General features: G+C 39.3%; 1 protein-coding gene across 7 annotated transcripts in view; it reads left to right on the top strand.

Moving 5' to 3' along the window:
- The window catches only part of SPHKAP (SPHK1 interactor, AKAP domain containing), a 162612-nt gene that overhangs the window by 123909 nt on the left and 15064 nt on the right, over positions 1 to 23639 (top strand). For all 7 annotated transcript variants that reach the window (XR_004623653.1, XM_034655306.1, XM_034655305.1 and 4 more), the window contains 2 exons: positions 6099 to 6354; positions 7158 to 10926. Coding sequence is in view for 6 of the 7 variants with exons in the window: in XM_034655306.1 (XP_034511197.1) it covers positions 6099 to 6354; positions 7158 to 10926 (4025 nt within the window). In the remaining variant the exon portion in view is untranslated. The remainder of the gene's footprint in view (positions 1 to 6098; positions 6355 to 7157; positions 10927 to 23639) is intronic.

The following is a 23639-nucleotide window of genomic DNA, read 5'->3' as shown; positions in this document are numbered from 1 at the left end:
TTTCCTTAAAGAGTAAAATTCCTAGAAGAAATGAACATTGCTAAAAAATAAAGCAGGAATTCAGATACTATTAGGGTACTGATGTTCATTGTTATTAGATAAATCATTATAACATCCTTTAAATATTTACAATTATAAATTGTTTAGTCGATTTACAGAAATAAATATTTGATTTGCAGAAGCAAATGTAAGATTTCTGAAGGTGCACTGTATCAAAGATTGTGGATCTTCCCAAATAAGACCTGCTGATAGTGACACGTAACACAGCAACAGATTAAAATGGTGAACATTCATTTTCCTCCAGTTGTTCTTTCTTGGGTTTTAGTTTTGCTGGAAAAATTTAAAATATTCTTTTATTCTTCAGTCCTTCAAAATAGCAAAAAACTCAGAAATCCACCCACTATTTCCTGAATCTAGTCCAGATGCTTTGTAAAAATCTGCACACAGACTATTACAATTCAGTAATAAGATTTTGTAGAAAAGGGGCACCTGGGTGGTGCAGTCGGTTAGGCTCCCAACTCTTGGCTTCAGCTCAGCCCATGTTCTCAGTCAGTGGTGATCTCGGTGTCCTGAGATCAAGCCCCGTGCCTCTCCGTGCTCAGTGCAGAGTCTGCTTGGGATTCTCTCTCCCTCTCCCTATGCCCCTCCTGCTCATGCTCTCTCTCTCTCTAAAATAAATAAATAAATATTAAAAAAAAAAAAAACTAGAACAAAAATTTCTCCTGGTCAATCTAATACTACATTTTCTTAGTGGGAAAATTAATCACCTGAAAAGAGGAAACAGAAATGGTTCTAAGTGCCTTCTCTTTATATTGGCAAAACTATGATGACCAAAAGTAATTTTCAAATCTAAGTTTTAAAAGAGTAACCAGGCCTATCAGGATTTGTAATTAAACATGACAGAAAATTGGGTTATGTATAAAAGGAATGTACCATCTCATGTAACTAGAAAGTATAGTGGGTAGATTATTACAGGGACTTGAACAGTGTATTCAGGACATGGATTTCCCCTTGTGACCTCTTTTGAGCTTTCTCTCTCTTTACCTGCTATCAGACAGTCTCTTTCCAGGAGGAGGCACTATCCATTTGGGTTCAAGTTGAGCAAGAGTGAATGTCTCCTCCAGGTGGTTCATAGCAAAGTTTAATTGTGTTCTATTGGCTCTCATGTGTCGTGTGCCCATTCCTGAACTAATCACCACCCTTCTGCAGTCTCCCAAAGGCCTACCTCATTTTCTAGGTATCACAGTCCGTGTGTTTTAATAGATCGGCAATGTTGGGCAGCATATCAATATTGAATCCCATGTTAGCCAACCATAGCCAGGACCTAATTGTTTAGGGATAGTCTCAATTTGGCTACTCTGCCTCAGGAGAATTACTTACCTGTTAATCCAGAAGTTGTCATGGAGATATTGGCACAGGCAACTTGAGCTGGGTTAATGGGGGAAGTCTAATTCAGTCCCCAGGGCGTGTATCATTCCCAGTGACCCTGTGAAGAAGGGAATCAACAAGCCTCTTGGCACACCTTTGAGCCAGGAAATTACAATGCCAAAGATTTTCTGTAGTCCAGATAACAAGTTACCTCACTTCTCTCAACTATAATTTCCTATTCTATAAAATGGAGATTTTTAAAAAATACCTTTACTCCATTCTCAGAGACTGGTCACGGTGATTTAATAAAATAATATAAAGATAACTTGAGAAGGACTGTTAAAATGCAAAGTGTTGTATTTTCTTTCCATGCCCATAAAAGTGAAGGAAGGTGAAGTAGAAAGAAAATGTTATTTAAAGAAAATAAGGCCTGCCTGGGCTTCAGTCAGTTAAGCGTTGGATTCTTGATTTTTTCTCAGGTCATCATCTAAGGGTCCTGCACTCAAGCCCCACGTAGGGCTCTGTGCTGGGCGTGGAGCCTGCTTAAGACTCTTTCTTCTTCCTTCTCCCTCCACCCTTCCCCTCTTCTCTCCCAAATAAGATACCCGGTGGGCTACTATTTACCCCAAGAGTAATCATCCATTTACAAACTGGCCAGACTCCTTTGGGGAAGAGAAGTACCATATTGTCACAAGGACAATGTAGAGAGTGCTTCGTCTGCCTCCTGAGGAGTTTCGTTATCTATGAACAGTTTTCTCTTTATTTATTCAAGCCTTCATCTTTCCAGCTCAGCAAATGACCCTATGGCTTTTTTATATTGCTATATTATTTTACAATTAAATTGTACAACTGAAAAAATATAAGAAAATATTCATAATATACCTCATTCATTCATGTATAAATATTATAAATATAGTAAATATTTGTTGAACGAGCGAATATACTGTATACTATAAATGTTTAGCACTTTCTAGGTGCTGAGGATACAGTGGTAAATAAGCTGGACGTCTTGCTTTTAGGGAGCAACTGTCTTAGTTTGGCATTCTCTTTGACCTGATTTCTTGTGGATATTATTAAATATATATAAACACATATAGAACTATCCGTACATAGGTGTCTCAAAAGACTAATGAATAGAGGGGCACCTGGGTGGCTCAGTTGGTTAAGTGTCTTACTCTTGATTTCGGCTCAGGTCATGATCTGTCAGGGTTGTGAGATTGAGCCTTGCGTCTGGCTCCGTGCTGAATATGGAGCCTGCTTAGGATTCTCCCTCTTTCCCTCTCCCTTTGTCCTTCCCCCCCACTTGTGTGCTCTCTCTCCCTATCCCTCTAAAAATAAAAATGAGAGATTGAAAGAGAGACCAATGAATACCAGTGAACATCAAATGAGAAGTTGGCGCAACAGTTATATTTTCCTTCCTCAAACCGTCCTTAGTAGATCCTTAGGATAAGGCTCTAAAATATATTAAGAAAAATCATCATGACAACAGCCAATAGTCAGGTAAAATACTGGAAGTGGAAAATGCAAGGAAAATCAATTATTTTCTCGCAGAAGAAAATTTTTTTCTGAGATGCATATTATGTACAATAGGAAGGGGTACTCCTGTGTCTGTCTTTCTGTGAGATGAACACGTAATTCTGCTGGGCATGCGTGAGTTTGAGGAGGTCCAGGTGCAAACCACCCTTCTTTCCAAATTGCATGTCCTCAGTGAATATCGGACTTTTGCTGATGAGAACAGGAAGCCATGGGGAGAATTGGAAATGACACAGGAATCAGAGTCCAACAGGCCTGAATTGGGGATGCTGGCTCGTCCACTTTATATTTGTGTAACCTTGAAAGGATCAGTTAGCCTTTCTGTGCCTGACTTCTCCTCTGTAATGGCACCACCAACATCATAGAAATAATGTTTGCATTAAAGGTAATAAGATAGTCAAAGCACCTACTAGACTACAATAAAAATTACATAATAATACCTGCCATCATTTTACAGGCTGTATTGTCTGGCCTTCGTTTACCTAAGACTCCTAGGATATTTATTTGCTTTCAAGAAGATTGTTAAGAAAATATATTCCTTCTATGAATGCAATAGCCATGGAACATTGCACATTTAATGCAATCCTTTCTCTAAGTTTATTTTGAGGTATTACTTACCTGTTCATGTTGATTTGTTAATATCTCTTTTGATTCCTGCCACAATATAAAAAATATAAATATATTATATAAAAATATATAATATATAAATATATAAAATCTTATGTTACATATATTTAATCTGAATGATATGAAATGACCAATATGCAACCATTTTTACCTATAAATATGGTAACTTCATTTGGTTCAACTTTATAATTATTTTTATTCATGCCTGATCCACTGGTAGTATATTGTTCCCCACCGCCAGTCCCCATCCCCTATCTAATTCATGTTTGTACCTCCCAGCATACCTTGCTAGACACCCAAAAAGTATCTTGTAAATTTCAAGTTAGTGTATTATGTCCGAACTCATTGGGAGTAAAATTAATCAAGCCAGCTACTATCACTCTACAGCAGTAGTCCTCGTCATTATGGAGGATCTCAGACCCTATGTGAATTTCATAAAAGCTATAGACCAGTACTGCTCAAATGTTAATGCATGTAGGAATCACCAAGAGATTTTTCTTGAAAATGCAGATTCTGATTTACTGGATCTGAGGTGGGTTCTGAGATTATAGATTTCTAACCAACTGCCAGGTGATGCTAAGTCTGCTAGTCTACAACCCACACTTTGAAAAGTAAGGTTGTGAGCCCCCTTCCTTGAAAAACAGACCTAATTACATAAGCACATAGATCAATTCCGTTTCTGAGCCCCTTAGGCCCCTTGCAGAAAGACTGGATTTTTCATTTTGTAATCAACTGTCCTGGAATGACTCTAATTATAATATTCAACCAAAAAGATTAATAAATGATATTTTTGTAAGAAAAAGATATACTACTTTCAGAAATACAATATGGATGTCTATGCGTATGTATTTCTCCGCATGTACACATAATTACCCCTTACACACACATGTACTCAGACTCAAGAATTCCAAAATGTCAAGTTAACTAGAATTAGACCCAATGAACTTTTTTTTTTTTTAAAGATTTTATTTATTCATTCGACAGAGATAGAGACAGCCAGCGAGAGAGGGAACACAAGCAGGGGGGAGTGGGAGAGGAAGAAGCAGGCTCATAGTGGAGGAGCCTGATGTGGGGCTCGATCCCACAACGCCGGGATCACGCCCTGAGCCAAAGGCAGACGCTTAACCGCTGTGCCACCCAGGCCCCCCAATGAACTCTTAATTGCAGATAAGCATATGATTTAAATAATCCTTTTTATAAGATTAACATTTATACATAAACTATTTCCCCCAAACATTTCAAATTCCACTTTGATATAAATTTATTTAGCTTTCTCCTCCCCACTAACTCCTGCTTCCATTCAAAGAATTTTGTTAAAAATTACTATGAATCCGCGTATTGTTCCTTTTATAAAAATAAAAATCCCAGTGCACAAGATATGTTTGTAATTTACCAGTCATCTGTGCAGGAGCAATTGAAACGTTATTGGTATTCTAATGAACAACCATAGGGATAGCAAAAAGTGTGGAGTGGAGAATAAGGACATGGTCTGTCGCCCCAGAACAGAACAGAATTAATAGGTCTCACAGGGATGCCATCCAGTGATTTGAGCCTCCTTTTCACTGCTTTCCTCGTATGCCGCTCATTTAGAGATAATCAGTGCTCTTCCAGTGGATTTCTTTATACTCCATTGTGTCTGCTTCTTCAGAAGAGTAATGCGCATTATAAATTCCAACTATAGTTATAGAAATACTAAATACTGGCAGAGGCTTTACTGAACACCACCAAGGCAGGAAAAGATCTTGGTCGGAGAAACTGGGACTCAGGTTAATCAAGAAGGGTGCCCAAGACCAGCCTCCACATTCGCCTCAGCTTGCCTAGACTTCAGACAGGCTTCCTCCTGACCTGAGGCCCTGACGCCCTTGTCTTAGAACATTTACTTTAAAAAACATCCTTTGGAATCTCTGCCCCTTTGAGATGTAAATCGTTCGAAAAGCCTCAAGCCAAGTTTACAGCCCAGGAGTGTCTTTTTCTAAGACCTAAGAACCATCTCTGAGTAAGATCATCAAAGAAGATCCTGTCCCTTTCTCTGTGGAAGGATGGGAGCCCAGGTTCAGTATGAGCCTGACTCCAATTTGCAAAACCACCACCTGCCACGCAGATATAAGAACATTTGCTTTTCCTCTGGTTAAATCAATCAGCAAGCACACACAGCCTGCAGCCCTCTGCACCAGCTCTTAAAAGCCCTTGAGCCTTTTGTTTCAGGGGAGGTGCGGTCCCACTCAGTTCTGGACCGTCTTAACTAATTTAAGAGCTTCAAAGAAAGTCTTCCTTAACCTGCTTAAGTTTGCCCGGTGCCACTTTTGCTTTGACAGGAGGCGACAGAAATACGTTTTGCAACTGGTCTAGTTCCCCCGAAGTCAGACTTTCTCCTACGTACCCTGTGTGCCCAATTAACAGTTGAATTTTTTTTTTCAAGCAATGCATCAGTCGAAGCCCAGAAGATAATCCAAATATTTAAACATTCCCCCACTGCTTGTAACAAGAAAGACTGGTAGAAGAAGAAAGGCCGGAAGTGATGGTCTTTATTTTCTCTTTTAATAAATGTCTTTTTTCCTCTGTACTTTCAGTGCCCTTGGCTGCCAGATATCTGCTTGGTCCAGTGCGCGAGAGGGAACAGGGCAAACAGTACCAACTGCATCATCTTTGAAATCAACAAATTTTTGATCGGTCTTGAACTGGTGCAGGAGCGGCAGCTCCACCTGGAAACCAACGTCTTAAAAGTGGAGGACGACACCAACTGCTCCCTGTCTTCAATCGAGGAGGACTTTCTCACCGCCTCGGAGCACTTGGAGGAGGAAAGCGGGGTGGAAGACTATAGGAGCGGTGAGAACCGCCCCATGAAACAAATGCACATCCTGGAATTAGTCACCCCCTAAAAATGAGTGGAATTTCAGGAAAGTTTCAGGCCATGTCCGTTTGGCTGACACATCACAATCTTCATGTACTGAGTTTAGGGAGGGCAGGAGAATAACAGACCACCAGTGAGGATGCTGACTCGTGGACTTAGACTCAGTGGTGGGATGGCTCCATTTTCCTAAAGATGCCTAGGGGACGCTGAAGGACAGCCTGCCTGTGGAGAGACTTAGACTACCACAGGGAGGAAAGTTATCTTCCCTGGGACTTCCATAAAGCCACCTATTAGCTGAAGCCAACTTAAACTGGCCTAATTCTAGCACTGCCTCTTTGAGGCTGTGACGCCTGGGTCGCTTACCTAGCCCTTCTGAGCCCCAGTTTCTTTGTCTAGTATTTGGAAGTGTTACAGTGCTCTCTCTCGCTCTGTGCTCTCTCTCTCCCCCAAATAAATAAATAAATAAAAATCTTTAAAGAAAAAAAAAAGAAGAAAGAAAGAAAGGGGATCAGCACTCAGCCCCCCCATGCCATTTTCTCCCACTCTAGTGCTGACATTTATATCCCACATTGAAAACCGTTTTGTTGACTCGGTTCTATAACGAAACTGAAAAGCCTTTTCAGATTCATTTGTCTTGAAGGAACATTCTAAATGCTGTTTTAGGGGGAAAAAAACCCCTGATGCTATAAGGCAATTTTAAAAAAGTAATTGTTATTTTAGACTCATGAGATCCTATTATCCATAAAGTAATAGTGGGCCCTCATTTTGTCTTCTCTAGGTTATGAAAATATAAATGTCTCAGCTCATGTTTTGGAAAGCAAAAAACCAAAGGAAACCACTCAGGAGGAATGGAATTACAACAAAGAAAAGTTGTTTTATGCTTTGGAAGACAAATACATTGGCAAATACCATCCGACGATGAAAGCAGAAGGATCTCTGGAAAAAGTAGCAGGAGACACCACTTCGCAGGGCCTCGGTGCATCGGCCGAGCCGTCGGAACGGAAAGGAGAAGCTGTGCAGAATGAGAGGCCAGCCACAAATTATTATTATTCAGAAAATGTTAGAGGTCACGTGGAAAAATCGCAGGCACCATATATTCCAGGAGACACTTACTTCTCCAGGATGGTTAAGAACGGTGGGCCTCCCGTATATGGTGCCCTCGCTGATCATGACAACAGCTTAGACCCAGGGGACCGTGAAGATGGCACAAACTCCCTTCCTCCCAAACAAGACGGAGAACCCACAACTGGCGAGTATGCTACAAATTTGGCAGAATCCGTGCTGCAAGACGCATTTATTCGGTTGTCCCAGTCTCAGCCTACACCGCCCCAGGAATCAGCAGTCAGTGTCTCCGTCGGAAATGCTCTGCTACCCAGTGGCTGTTCCGCAAAAGGGATGGTGGTCCCTCGGTCATGGAATGAGCTCCCCAAAATCGTCATCGTCCAGAGTCCAGATGGCAGTGATGCCGCCCCTGAGGCTGGCATCGCCTCGTGGTCTGAGGTGGAGTTCTCCATTGAAACCGCAGGTGTCCTTTCTGGAGAGAACTCCAGCAGACACCCTCAGAGTGCTCTAGAAGTCGCATTGGCTTGTGCGGCCACTGTGATTGGAACCATTTCCAGTCCTCAGGCCACAGAAAGGCTCAAAATGGAACGAGAATCTTTGGTTTCAGCCCATCCAATGGGAGGCAATGAACCACTGCAAACTCAAATATCCCAAGTACTCAAGGAGCCCTCCATTAGTGAATACTCCTTTCCATCTGCTCTGTGTGGCATGACTCAGGTGGCGAGTGCCATTGCTGTGTGCGGCCTGGGTGAAACAGGAGAGGCGAAGGCTCCAAGTGACCTCTCGTGTGCAGCTGAGGCCTGTGCAGCGGTCCCCCCACCTTGCAGTCTGGCCACAGCGGGGAGCATGGAGCTGGGAAATGAGGCCATTGCTCGGGCATTGCTCAAGGAGGTTGCTCTGGTTTTAACAAGGCCCGATCCCTGCAGCAGCGTTGGAGACCTCATGGAATCAATGAGCAAGAGAATCATAGAAGCTGCTTCAAAGCCTCAGACCTTGTGTGCAGAAAATGTCCTCAGGGATGACCTGGCACATACCCTGTCCAACGTTATCCTGAAGCATTCCATTGAGGAAGCTCACCAGAAAAACAAAACAATTGATGCCAGTGACAGCAGGCATTCCCCTGAAACTCGTGACACCTTGATAGAAAGTGCAGATCAACTGCTCTTCAGCGTGATATGCTTCACATTCAAGAAGATGAGTCATTTTGTACAGCCTGGCGAAAGCCCCACTGCCCTCGCTAATGAGACCATCAGCTGGACAGAAGCGGAATTAGGCTGCCGGCCACCTGATCAGGCTGCTAGTCTAGCATGGACCAAAGCCATTGATTATTCCAGCAGCTATCCACTTAGCAGTCCACGTAGCACTAGTCTTATGATCAATGATCTGGTTGATAATGTTTATCTGAACCAAGATAGCAAGGGCCCAACGAAGCCAGGCCTCTTCAAGAACCCTGTGCTGCCATCTGAATTGCCCTGTAGTCCCAGACTGCCTGAGTCTTCAACTGTTAAAACACCCCCCGGAGAAATACATCGAAAAGGAACAGCGGGAGAAGATCCGAACAACCCTCATCAGATGCGCTGGCACAATGAGAATGAGTACAGAGCCCCCTCGGAGGGAGAAAGGACACTGGCAGTGGGCAAGGGCCGCAGCGGTTCCCAGGAGGCAGAGGACAGCGCCAGTGCAAACGCGCAGAAGTATAATCATGCCTCCCTTGTAGGCAATGAAGTTCAAGTGAACCTGTCTTTGTTAGGGAATGACTTGCTGCTTCCTGCTCAATCCGTACCACAGGCAAAACACGCTGATATATACTGCATTACAGACTTTGCGGAAGAGTTAGCAGAGATGATTGTCTCCATGGCAACTGAAATCGCAGCAATTTGCCTTGACAACTCAAACGGAAAACAACCCTGGTTTTGTGCATGGAAGAGAGGGAATGAGTTTCTGGTTACCCCCAACGTATCCTGCCGGTCCTTGAAGAGGAGGAAGGAAAGCCAGAGCAGTGGGGCCACAGTGAGGAAGCACAAGCCCCCAAGGCTCAGCGAGATCAAGAGGAAAACTGATGAGCACCCAGAGCTTAAAGAGAAGCTGATGAACAGGGTTGTGGACGAGTCGATGAACCTTGAGGACGTCCCAGATTCTGTCAATGCTTTTGCAAACGAAGTGGCAGCCAAGATCATGAGCCTAACAGAGTTCTCCATGGTGGACGGGGTCTGGCAAGCCCAGAGCCATCCCCGGAACAGGTTGCTCAGTGGAGACCGGTGGAACCGGCTGAAGGCCTCCAGCTGTGAAAGCATCCCAGAAGAGGACTCTAACGCCCAGGCCTATGTAAATAGCCTGGGTTTAATGAGTACCCTAAGTCAGCCAGTTAGCAGGGCCAGCTCTGTCTCCAAGCAGTCCAGCTGTGAAAGCATCACTGAGGAGTTTTCCAGGTTTATGGTGAACCAGATGGAAAATGAAGGAAGAGGGTTTGAGTTACTGCTGGATTACTACGCGGGCAAGAATGCCAGCAGCATCCTGAACTCAGCCATGCAGCAGGCGTGCCGTAAAAATGACCACCTCAGTGTGAGGCCAAACTGTCCCTCGAAGCAGTCCAGCACTGAGAGCATAACCGAGGAGTTTTATAGGTACATGCTGAGGGACATTGAGAGAGAAAGCAGAGACAGCCCCTCCTCTAGCCGAAGCAGCCAGGATTGGACAGTTGGACTACTGTCACCTTCTCTGCGATCCCCATTGTGTTACAGACAGTCGTCCATGCCAGATAGCAGATTGCCGGGTGCCAGGCTGACGGTGAATGTACCCATCAAGGCCAACTCTTTAGATGGCTTCGCTCCAAAGAGCCAGCAAGATTTCCTAAGTGTACACCCAGGCAGTAGCGCTCCCTCCTCGGGTCTCTGCAAATCTGACTCTTGCTTGTATCGGAGAGGCGGGACTGACCAGATCACCAGCATGCTAATTCATGAGACGTGGGCAAACTCAATCAAGGCCCTCATGCGGAAGAACAAAATTATAGTGGATGATGCCGAGGCAGCTGAGGCCGAGCCTGTTCCTGGTGGCCCTCCCCTGCAACTGGAGAAATGTGCGAACAGACCAGTTTCAAGCAGAGTGCAAAGGGGGCCAACTCGTCTCGTTCAAGAGTCTGTTGATAACCCAAGGAAACACTCCATTACCGAAAGCAAACATTCCCCCGTGTCATCTCAGAGCAAAGCTGCTCCTCTTACAAACCACGGCAGTTTAGATTCTAGAAGGGAAACGTCTTCATGCCATGAGGCTGTGCCTATCAACTACACCAGGCGGTCACTTTGCTCAAGGGAAGTGCCTTTAATTCAGATTGAAACAGATCAGAGAGAAGAGTGTGTCGGAGAACCTGAACACTCCCCGTCTAGAAGCAGCCCCCTGCAGGAAACAGAGGAGCATTTGAAAGATGAAAATGTCTCAGATGTGACGAGGGATGGAGACGCTGCCGTGAGAGCCTGCCAAAACCCTAGGTGAGTGAATGACCCCTTAGACTAGATAGGGTGTGTGGGACTGGAGTTTGTATCTTAGTTAGTATTTATTCTAAATGCTAGGGGCTTTATTGATGCAAGAATTGAAATCCTGAGACAATAAATGGCCTCCCTGGGTTAATATGCACTTATAGTAGAAAGTTGGAAGTATTTTTTTTAAATTTCTAAAACAAATTGAGTTCATCTATATAATGGAGGAAATAAAGTTTCATTTTCCCCATGAAAATTAATACCCCATACGATGTTACCTTTTAAAATTCAGTCATGAAAATTTTCAAGCAAAAAGGAACATTATGTCAACTTATCCATTTGAAAAAAGTTAAATTTAAATAAATTTTAATATTGGAATCTGACATCAGATACTTTGGTATCATTTTCCTCCATCATCTCTCCTTTCACATGTTATTTGCAAGGACACTATGTTCCAAAATGCTGGACCTTCAGATGCATGGGATAATCATGGCAGTGTTGCAAAGCAATATTAGAGTATTACTATTTCAATAGTTCCTTTCCAGAAAATTGTAATGTAAGTGAAAATGCATTTTGAATTTGAGACAAAGGAATTATTTCTTTCCAGGTGCTTAAGGAAGAGTCAATCCTTTTATAATTCCCCTTTTCTGTAGAAAATTTATAAGATTCTTGACAATGAGACTATTGTATCATTTAAAAATTTATTATTCAAGTTTAGTTGACATACTACATTATATTAGTTTCAAGTGCACAATACAGTGATTTAGCTGTTCTACTATACATTACTCAGTGCTCACAAATGTAGTCACCGTCTGTCACCAGACAATATTATGATAGTATTCCTGACTATAGTCCCTAGGCTGTACTTTTCATCTCCGTGACTTATTTATTTTATATATTTTTCATCTCTAGTTAGATAAGATAGGAAAAAAACCCCAAAATTAAGCTACAAACCTTGGGAAATGTAAGTTGAAGAAACAGCCTATGTAGTCTTTTCAGAGACATACGCCTGTTGTACAAAAAGCCTGTTATTTTTAAATGTTTAGGTGAAATAAACAAGTTCAACACAGTCTTCATCAAATTTCAGCTGCTCTAGAAAATCCCTAACCCTTCCCCACCTCTACTAGGGAAGCAGATGTGTGCTCCTTATCACTATAGGGCGTCATTACAAGGAGCGGGGGGGCGGGGGGGGTCCAGGTGAGCTGAGTATTTTCTTCTTAGCACTTACTGCTGAGAACTTTCCAATTGAATTAAATCCTGAAGAATTCAAGGGGAAGAAGAACATGAAAACTTACAAGCAAAAGAACATAAAGTTAAACAAATTGAAATATAGGCCAAGCTGACCAAAACAAGTTCATATATATCAGTAATTCTCCAGCTCTAGACAGTAATTATCAAAGTCTTATAGGAGTACCATGCCTCACTGTATTCACCACCTCCAGGGAGTATGGGGAAACAAGTTTTCAAAAGTGATCAAACAGTTGAAGAAACCAAATAACCGAACGTGAGATACATGAAAATGGAAAAGTCTTGTTTTAGATTCCAGGTGCCTGACTTAGAATCTTCTTCAACGTTATCATAAACCAGCCAAGATTTTTAGCCAAAGAAAGTTACCTAGTTAGGGAGCACTTATGAACTAGTAGTTTAACAAGATTTGTGACTGTAGGCTTAAGTCAAATACTGATTGCCACTGAAGTGAAATCATATTCATTATACAATTTTGAGGGAAATGTCACTAATGTGGTGTTTAAAATAGGTTACAACCTGGAGACTTCCAAAAAATTGGGGAAATATGCATGAATACATAAAGCCTCCCACTGATTTAGATTTATATTCCCTATAAGGACCCAAGCATGTATTCTCTCAACTCATAATATGGACTTCTGATTTGGTTTTCCAACAACCAAAGAAAAAAGAATATAGAATCATCAGTCTTAGAAATTCAAGAGCTGAATCTGCTTCCAAAACATAAGAACATTTAATACATTTTCCTTTGTGAAGCAATATAAAGAATTGTTATAGAACTCCACTAACTAACCTTGAACAAGTTCCCTAATCTCTCTGTCAGTTTACTCACCTGTAGGGATAAAGCTCTTGACTCAGTGCCTAGCCCATTAGAAGTACTCAGTAAATGTTTACTTTATGGTGGTCGTTGTTGTTGTTGTTGTTGTTGTTGTTCAGGGTTAAGGTATATGATTGCCTTTATTTCAAGAGATGTTTTTTTCCCAAGAGAAACCTGTTATAAACAGTGTGAAAATTCTGTTAAAACAGAATTACTAAGATTTACAAGGGAGAATTTAGTTATCTTTAGATCACGTTTTCTAAGCTCAGCGTTGTTAATAGGGGATTTGATATGTCAAAATACAGAACTCAGTTCTCTGTGAAATAGTTCCTGCCACCTTACACACAGAGGGAAGGAGGTGACACAGACACTCCTGATTCTGTTTGGCCATAGGGAAATGTTATGTCCTGAAAATATTTTTAGGTTACTCTTTGAAGGACACTTTCATAATTCTGCTAAAAACTTCGTAAAAGCCTAACATACCGAAATAAAAATTACTTTCTTACTTTTTTTTAAAAAAAGAGTAACAATTTCAGAATTCATTATGGAAGCTATGCCCAAATGGAAACAAATGTTGTATTTGAAGCTGCGACATTTGTCCAGATACCTGAGTAATCCCTCAATTATAAAGAAGGTAAATGATTTAGGATAGTCCAATTCTTGATTTCTGGGAAAATAGTATCCTATTGGTGAACAGTAATGTGTTCTTCACTCAGCTGCCCTCTCTGAGATTATCAAAGAGCAATTATATAGCTTTTTGATAATTTGAGAGCACAAGGTATAAACACCAAGCTGAGAATTCTGAGGATTCACATGTTGCCCTGGTGGGCATAATCTGGTTTTTTAGAAGTATATTTTATGTTGTGTTTTTATTTCTATTTGCTTCAAAAAAACAATTATTCATCCAATAAATATTTGCATGTCCATTCTGTGATACACACTGTCCTTGGGGCTAAACACACAATAGAAAATAGAGTTGAGAACCTGCTGTCATAGTTCCTACATACCCAGTGGGAGAGAAGACAATATGCATGGAAAGACCGATTGGGAAAAGATAATTACAGTGTGTTAGGAGAGAAAATAAAAAGAATAATGTGATGGAGAACAACTGGTTGGGGATGTGGTTACTTAAGACAGAATGTGGGCATTTGGGTGAGACCTAGGGGAAAAGAGGGCGCCAACCATGTAAAGAATTGAAGTGGAATACGTACATTTGTGTTTCAAGCAGCACTGGTGTTCTAACTAGCCTAAAAAATCCTCCCACCACACACCGCCCAGAAATCCCACATTAATTAAATATCATCAATAGCCTTTTGAATACAGGGCTGACCTTAACAGTATTAATAAATAATGATGATGAAAATCTCAGAAGAAGAAAATGAAAGGCTATAGAAACAAAAGTAGGAAACACAAGTAGTAATTCTGTGTTTGCTCTTGAGGTTTGCCAGTCTCCCTAACCTACAAGTTCATTTTCTAAAAGCTAGTGAAAACTGGGAAATAAGACTGTGGGTCCATGAATGGTGAAGACTTAGAAATGACACCAACCTCCATATCCTGAAGGGTTACATCCTCAGAAGAAGTACAAACTTAGTAAAAAGTTCACTTACCAGAAAGGGAGTTGATAAGATGTATCTTTTGGGGTTAGGGCCCTAGGTAGAAGGGGGAAAATCCTCTAAGAATTTATAACCACAGCTTCCCTAATGCATATGTGAGGTTCTAACTTACACCATCTGTGTGGTCCAGAAAACCCCAAGTTGGTAAATTAACTTAATGCAATTTCAGGTTAACAGCACTGTGAGACCTTGGCAGAGACGACAGTGAATCTCTGGGTACTTAAGCCCAAGTCTCAAAAGATATCAATAGATAAAGTCCCATCAAATAAGGGCTCAGAAACTCAAATCGAAGATACACAAGGAATCAAAGCACTGTGAGCAAGACTCAGTACAAACACAAAATAGTAGGATTAGCCCTCATAAGGATTTCAGATATAGGAATTATTAGATACAGAATATACAATAAATATATCTTAAATATTTTTAAAAATAAGGTATATAAACCAGGAGCAAGGAATAAACTATAATTAAAATAGAATAAGGTAGACTTAAAAATTACTTAAATACTACGAGAGATGACAAATATAATCATTTAAATTAAAACCTCTACTATAAAAAGTAATTACTAAAAAATAAAACCATTGAAATAAAAGCTTTAATGCATGCTTGCAATAAATGTGAAAGGACTTTTGTTTCCACTCTGATGGAATAACTAAAGCTAAATTTACCCTGCTTCTGTAAACAACTAGAAAAATGGGCAAAATATATGAAACAATTGTTGTCAGACATTGTGCAACAAGCAGCACTTTGAAAGAGGGAAACAAACATGGTGACCCCAATAATTGCCCCAAATCTCTGCCTAGATATTCTTTTCAGGCAACAATGCAAAGTGAACAAACGTAAGCAGAGCTCGAAAGTCACTCAGTTAAGGAGTCAGAGATTAGAGGGTGCTACACAGAGAAAGAACTCTAGAAGTCTGCAGAGAGATCCCCTTGAGCCTGTTGCTGAACACTAAACCAAGCATGTATAAGTGAAACCCCATGAAGCCAAACAGCTGTAAGCTGAAGAATTCCACAAGTTCATATGGAACTTGGAGAAGTTTATTTCCAACCAGCATAGGAGAGAATCCGTGTAAAATACATGCAGTATTTAGCAGAGACCCTAAAATATCACACTAGGGAATTAAGGCTAAATTAGCCCTAAAAAATAAAAGCTAATCTAAACTTGTTCTAAAAAAAAAAAAAAAAAAAAAAAAATTAAAAACTTTTTTAAAAAAAAAAAAAAAAAAAAAAAAAAAAACTTGAAAATAGACATTGAAAAGATCAAACTGAACTGAAACTAATTTAACGTAGAATGAGTCTAACACACTTTAAAGAAATACAGCAAAATACAGCATAAATTTACAGCATAAGATCCAATAAAATAATGTTTCACGTACACTATAAGAGATGTTGAACTCTAGGAAAAAAAACAGAGTTGCTGGAGGAGAGGTGGGTTGGGGGAGGTGATAATTGGGCACTATGGAGAGCACTTGATATAATGAGCACTGGGTGTTATATGCAACTGATGAATCAATAAATTCTACTTCTGAAACTAATAAAAAATTTTAAAAAATGCAAGTAAAAAAACAAAGTGGAAAAATGTCACCCATAACCAATACGATGATCAGTCAATATAAATATATTCAGGAAGTAGAAAGATGATGAAATTAGTAGACAAGGGCTTTAAATAGCTATTACAAACATGCTCCAATATTTGAAGGTACACATGAATATATAATTTGGTGAAAATTATAAACTCATAAATTGAGAGGTAAAATGAATCCTAAGCAAGATAAACAAAAAGAAAACCACATCAAGGCACATCATAATCAAATTATTATAAACCAAAGACAAAGAAATAGTCCTGAAAGCAGCTCAGAGGAAAAAACAACTTACATATGAGGAACATAAAAATTTCAGGTTTCTTATCTGAAAAAAATGAAAGCTAAAAAATGATGAATGACATCTTTCCTGTGCAGAAGGAAAAAACTGCCAACTTAGTATTTTTTACTTAGCAAAAAATAAAGTCTATCCATGGATAAGACTCAATATTGTCAAGATGTCAGTTCTTCCTAACTTGATTTATAAATTCAGTGCAATCCCATTCAAAACCCCAGCTTGTTATTTTGTGGATATCAGTAAAGTGATTCCAAAATTTACACAGAGACAAAATATCCAGAATAGCCAAGACAATATTAAAGGAGAAGAACAAAGTCAGGCTGCCACTATCTGGCTTCAAGACTTACTATAAAGCTACAGTAATCAAGACAGTGTGGCATTGGCAAAAGAATGAACAAATGGATCGATGAAACAGAATAGAAATCCCAGAAATAGATCCACACAAATATAGTCAACTGATTTCTGGCAAAGAATCAAAGGCAATACAATGGAAAAAGGGTAGTCTTTTCAAGAAATACTGGTGCAACAACTCGATATTCACATGCCAAAAAATGAGTCTAGAAACAAAACTTACACTCTTCACAAAAATTGACTCAAAATGGATTCTATATCTAAATGTAAAATTTAATAAAACTATACAACTCTTAAGAGATAACATACAAGAACATTTAGGTGACCTTGGGTTTGGTAATGACTTCTAAGATGGAATATCAAAGACATGATTCATGAGAAAAGTAATCGATAAACTGGACTTCATTAAAATTAAAAACTGTTGCTCTCTGAAAGACACTTGTCAAGAGGACCAGAAGACAAGCTGAGGAATGGGATAAAATATTCCCAAAGACATATCTGATAAAGGACTGTTATCTAAAATATATAAAGAACTCTTAAAACTCAATAGTAAGAAAACAAACAACCTGACTTTGAAGTGGGCAGAAGACTTCAACAGACACCTCATCAAAGAAGATGTACAGAAGGCAAATAAGCATATGAAAAGATGCTCGATATCATATGTTATTAGCCAATTTCAGGTTAAAGCAACCAAGAGAAGCTGCTACACACCTATTAGAATGGCCAAAAAAAGAAAAAAAAAGGCAACACGAAATGCTGAGAAAGATGTGGAACAACAAGAATTCATATTTATTGCTGGTAGGAATGCAAAGATGGTACAACCAGTTTGAAAGACAGTTCGGCAGCTTCTTACAAAAATAAGCATGAGCTTACCACGTGATCCAAAAGTCATTCCCCTTGGTATTTATTAAAATGAGTGGAAAATTTGTTTCTACATAAAACACCTGCACACAGGATTTTATAGCAGCTCTACTCATAATAGATGAAACTTGGAAACAACCAAGATTTCCTCTAGTAGGTTAATGGATGAATAAAGTCTGGTACATCCAGGCAGTAGAATGTTATTCAGCACTAAAAATAAATGAGCTATTAAGCAATGGAAAAAAAAAAAAACATGGAGGAAACTTAAATGCATATTATTAAGTGAAAGAAGCCAATCCAAAAGGTTACATACTAAATGATTCCAACTATTTGATATTTTCAGAAAAGGCAGCAAAAAGATCAGTGGTTTCCAGAGGTTAGGAGGGAAGGAAGGATGACAAGGTGGAGCCCAGAAGGTTTTTAGAACAATAAAACCATTCTGTGTGATAACCATAATGGTGGATACGTGTCATTATAAATATGCACATAAAATGCACAACACCAAAGTGAACCCTAATGTAAGCTATGGATTTAAGGTGATAATGGTGTGTCAGCATAGGCTCATTGATTGTAACAAATATATCACTCTGGTGCAAGATGTTAATAGTGGAGGCTGTTCTCCACTCTGTTTTAGAACCTAAAGTCATTCTAAAAAAATAAAGCCTATCGAAAAATTTTTAAATAAGGGCAGAATAGTAACTTTGTACACAAGCAAAATCTTTGAGAATATGCCAGTATTTAAGACTTGAACAACGTTTTCAATCAAGTTGAACTAATTAACATTTAAACACTCCACCAACAGTAGCAATATATACATTTTTTTCAAGTGTACTTGAAACATTAACCAGGGTAAGCCATGAAGCCACAAAATCAGTCTTAATAAATTGAAAATACAACCTAGACTATTATGGAACATGTTCTCTGATCACAGTGAAATTTTTAAAAAATCAAAAAATCTAGGAAGTCTCCCCAAATATTTGGAAATTAACAACACACTTTCAAAGTATCCATTGATCAGAGGACAAATCACAACAGAAATTAGAGTAAACTTTAAAGTGAATGAAAATGGGGAGGCCAGCGTGGCTCAGTCTGTTAAGCGTCTGCCTTTGGCTCAGGTCATGATCCCAGGGTCCTGGAATGGGGTCCCACATTTGGCTCCCAATTCTGCAGGTAGCCTGCTTCTCCCTTTTTCTCTCTCCCCCTGCTCATGCCCTCTCTGGCTCACTCTCTCAAATAAATAAATAAAATATCAAAAAAATTAAGTGAATGAAAATGAAAACAAAATATATCAAAATTTGCAAGGGTTGCTTTGTAAAAAGAAGAATCATCTAACATCAATAATCTGAACTTTCAACGTAAGAAACTAAGAAAAGATGATCAAATTAAATCCAAGGTAATATAAGGAAGGAAATAATAAAAGTAAGAGCAAAGATCAATAATTAAAGGAAATAGACAAGAATAGAGAAAATCAATGAAACTTAAAGGGGTTTTTTTTGTTAGTTTAAAGATTGATGAATAAAGACATGTTCATGCATTTAAAGTTAAAATAAAATATTTAAAATGCATATGTTTAACAAAAACAAATTCAAAATGGATGAAAAACCTAAATGTGAGACAGAAACCACCAAAATCCTAGAGGAGGACACAGGCAGAAACCTCTTTGACCTCAACAGTAGCAACTTCCTACTAGACATGTCTCCGGAGGCAAGGGAAACAAAAGCAAAAACGAACTATTGGGACTTCATGAAAGACCTGCTCAGTGAAGAAAACAATCAACAAAGCTAAATGGCAGCATATGAAATGGGAGAAGATATTTGCAAACAACATACCTGATAAAGGGTTAGTACCCAAAATCTATAAAGAACTTAACAAACTCAACAATCCAAGAAACAAATAATCCAGTTAAGAAATGGGCAGAAGACATAAATAGACACTTTTCCAAAGAAGACATCCAGGTGGCTAACACACGTGAAAAGATGTTCAACATCACTCATCATCAGGGAAACACAAGTCAAAACCATGATGAGATACCGCCTCACACCTGTCAGAATGGCTAAAATGAGCAAAACAAGAAACAACAGGTGTTGGTGAGGATGCAGAGAAAGGGGAACCCTCTTGCACTGTTGGTGGGAATGCAAACTGGTGCAGCCACTCTGAAGAATGCATGGAATTTCTGCAAAAAGTTAAAAATAGAACTAGCCTACAATCCAGCAATTGCACCACTAGGTATTTACCCAAATGATAAAAAAATACAGATTCAAAGGGTACATGCACCCTGACATTTATAGCAGTATTATCAACAATAGCCAAACTATGGAGAGAGTCCAAATGTCCATCAACTGATGAATGGATAAAGAGTCCAAATGTCCATCAACTGATGAATGGATAAAGATGTGATGCATATATACATACAATGGAATATTACTCAGCCATCAGAAAGAATAAAATCTTGCCATTTGCAGTGATATGGATGGAACTAGATGGTATTATGCTAAGTGAAATAAGTCAGAGAAAGGCAAATACCATATTATTTCACTCATATGTGGAATTTAAGAAACAAAACAGGTAAATATATGGGAAGGGGGAGAAAAGAAGAGAGGGAAACAAGCTATAAGAGACTCTTAAAGACAGAGAACAAAGTGAGGGCTGATGGAGGGAAGTGGGCAGGGATGGGCCAGATCGGTGACGGGTATTAAAAAGGGCACTTGTTGTGATGAGCACTGGGTGTTGTATGTAAGTGATGAATCACGGAATTCTACTCCAGAAACCAATATTGCACTGTATGTTAACTAAAATTTAAATTTAAAAAATGTGTATGTTTCTTAGGATTTCCCTCTTCAATGAACTTTATAATTAAACTGGATGACCCATTGGAAAGATGGCTTTTTCGGTAGTTCTATGTTTATTTTTATTGCTACCTTCTACCTGTGGCAAGTGATTTCTATTTTCCATTTAGAGTGATGACTCAAAATTCCTTTTTAAAATAAACATTTAGATCACCTAAACTCATTTTTACAGTTGTTATTATTAACATAATACAGGGGGAATGCTGGTATGGCAAAAATCATCACAGTGGCTTGCTAGTAAATTAAGTTGGGGGAACATCAGGCTAGATGATTTCTGAGGTCCCTGCTTACTCAGAAATTCTACAATTGATTTGAATATCATACTAAAACAGTCCTCTGAAGCTCTGTATGTGAACCATGAAAACAGAAAAGGAAAAAGGCCATCTATATACATCTACATAACACGTCTGTGCATTATTCATAAATAAATGAGCAAAGCTATACATTTATCCCAAGAGAAAATGAAAACCAGTGTTTTAGATAATCATTATTCATTTTGAATTCCCAGTTCTGTAACAAAGAATATGAGATTTACTGTAAATAGAGCATGAAATTAGATAAAATAAAATATGCTGACAGACTCATTTTTAACCTGAATATTCAATGTCAATCACTGAGATTAAGCTTCTGCTTTAGTGAGAAATATCCTGGAATGAGTTTTTCTAGTAATTTAAGGTCCTAATTTGGTATAGAATTCATCCAGGAAATTTCTTTTTACCTAACCAAACAGATGGTTTTAGAAGCCTCTCCTCTGTGCTCAGTACTTGGCTTATCTACTCCTTTTTGGGGAGTATGTGTATTATTTCCATTTGTCTTCAATAACTTTTCTTTCATTTGAATTTAACTAAATTCATCCAATGTCTTTTTGGTTGCAGCCATTCTCTCACTTACTCCCTGCTCAATTTGGGAAAATCTCAACATTTGAGAAAGGAAAATCAAGCTTATAAAGACCCTTTCTTTCATCAAGTGTTAGTAGCACAGCATGCTAGAGAAAGCCCCACTTGATACTGTACCTATCCAGAATGCTGGGGAAGGGGTCCTAGAGGCAAGGATCCAAAGCTTTTGTGAAATTTTCTAGGTAGCCAATTCACATATCAAAAAGGAAATTTTTCATCAAACCCCAAAATTTATACATTTGAAACTCTACTCTCTGTATTAGAACTCATTTAAAAACTTTTCAAGTATAACCATTTTTTGGAGAAAGGATAATGGTACTAATCCTAAGATTGAAGAGAATTACAAAGACTTCTCTGCAGCCAATATACTATTTTGAATGAAGGAGACGAAATGTGTTGGTTTGCATCCCCCGGGAATAGAATTTAAGAGGGAGAGTTTCAGGCCTATAATCTAGTAGGGCGTGCTCTTCAGAGATATGTGTACATTCATCTATAAGGAGGTAGGAAAAACAAGATTGTATGGAGAGAAGGTGGCCCCAAATATGTTTGCACCTGAGACTTCAGCACATCCTACACGAACCCCTGAAGAGGGAATGGCCTGTCAGTTTTGATGCCAAGTGAGACAAGAACTGGCCTTTTGTGTCTTTGTATCACCTGGTTGATGGGATGCTCACTGAGAGAGGGTACGACCTTGGCCGAGCAATTCTCTGCCTGCTGGTAATTCCCAGTGTGCCCTGGCCACAGACAATATTCTCTGCAGTCAGGATGCAATGGCCCAGAAAGGCATTCTAGTATCCACTACACCAGATTACTGCATTTTTTTGTTGTCACCTGAGAGATACACTCATGCTTTTTGCTTGCCGTTATGAATGTCCTTCTCTACTATACTATTAATTTTTGATATCTATTGGCAGTGTCAGGAGAAAGGTTGCATGAATATGTTCATATTTTTGTACATTTGGCTTTCTAAACAAAGAGTATTGGCACCTGGATGGAAGGATGATTGAATACTAACCCTAAAGAGAGAAACTTTTAGAAAGATAAAGAGATTTACATTTCTGGAGCTATTTGTTTACCATCCAGGGTGGTGAAGTAGAGACCGTTTCCTCTTTTCTGTAGAGAACTTCTGGATCTGTTTGTAAGTGATCTCTCTCTCTCTCTCCCCCTCCCTTTCTCTCTCTCTCTTTCCCTCTCTCTCCCTTTCTCTCTGTCTCTCCTTTCTCTCTCTCCCTGGTGAAGAGGAGGGGCAAATGCATCAGCAGCAGCCCCTATGTGAGCTCCAAGCTTCATAACTTTGGGATTTCCCTTCTGTGTTGCAAACCTCACTATATGATCTCCCGGCATTTGTTTTGTTTTTACATTCCACATAAAAGTAAAATCGTATGGTGTTTGTCTTATTTCACTTAACATAACACCACCTCATTCCACCCCTGTTGTCGCAAATGGCAAGACTGTGTTCTTTTTAATGACTAATACTCCATTGTATATATTTATTATATATTCTTATCCATTCGTCTATTGATGGACATTTAGGTTGTCTCCATATCTTGGCTGTTGTAAATAGTGCTGCAATAAACATAGGCATGCATATGTCCTTTCAAATTAGTGTTTTTGGTTTGGGGAGATAAATTCCTAGAAATGGAATTTCTGGATCATATGGTAGAAAGAGGAGAAATAGTTGGGGCTCAGCTGTGAGAAGGCCAATACAATATCGTCCAGCCAAGAGTAACGGAGCAATGCCCACAAGTTTCAAAACTTAAGGTCTAATGTCTGGTACCAACTCTTTTTACAACCTTGGACAAATCATTTAACCTCACTGGGCTTCTGTATCCGAATCTACAGGAAATCTATGAGATTCCTTCCAAATCTAAATTCAAACAATTTAGAAGGACATAAATTAAGATAATTTCATGAGCCAGAGACAGAAAGGTCAATGGAAATAAAAAACACAGGAAGAGGATGGGAAGGCAATTAGAATTCATTTAAGATATGTTGATTTCAAAATGTTAACAAGACGGATAGAATATGTTCAGAAGACCAGCTGAAAAGAGAGCCCCAGAAGCTGGAAGAGGGGCTCTGGCTGGAGTTCAGATTTAGAAGTAATTTTCATAGGCAGGAGAGTAGATGAAATTGTTAGGGACAGAATGGAAAGGAGGGCAGTGAAGTCATCAGAGCCAGCAAAGGTGGCCCTGAGAGGTAACACAGGGAACAGGCTC

The sequence above is a fragment of the Ailuropoda melanoleuca genome, chromosome 2 (genome assembly GCF_002007445.2).
Source record: "Ailuropoda melanoleuca isolate Jingjing chromosome 2, ASM200744v2, whole genome shotgun sequence".
Taxonomy (NCBI): Eukaryota; Metazoa; Chordata; class Mammalia; order Carnivora; family Ursidae; genus Ailuropoda; species Ailuropoda melanoleuca.
Note: the sequence above shows the minus strand (reverse complement) of the source record. Positions and strands in the feature narration are given on the sequence as shown.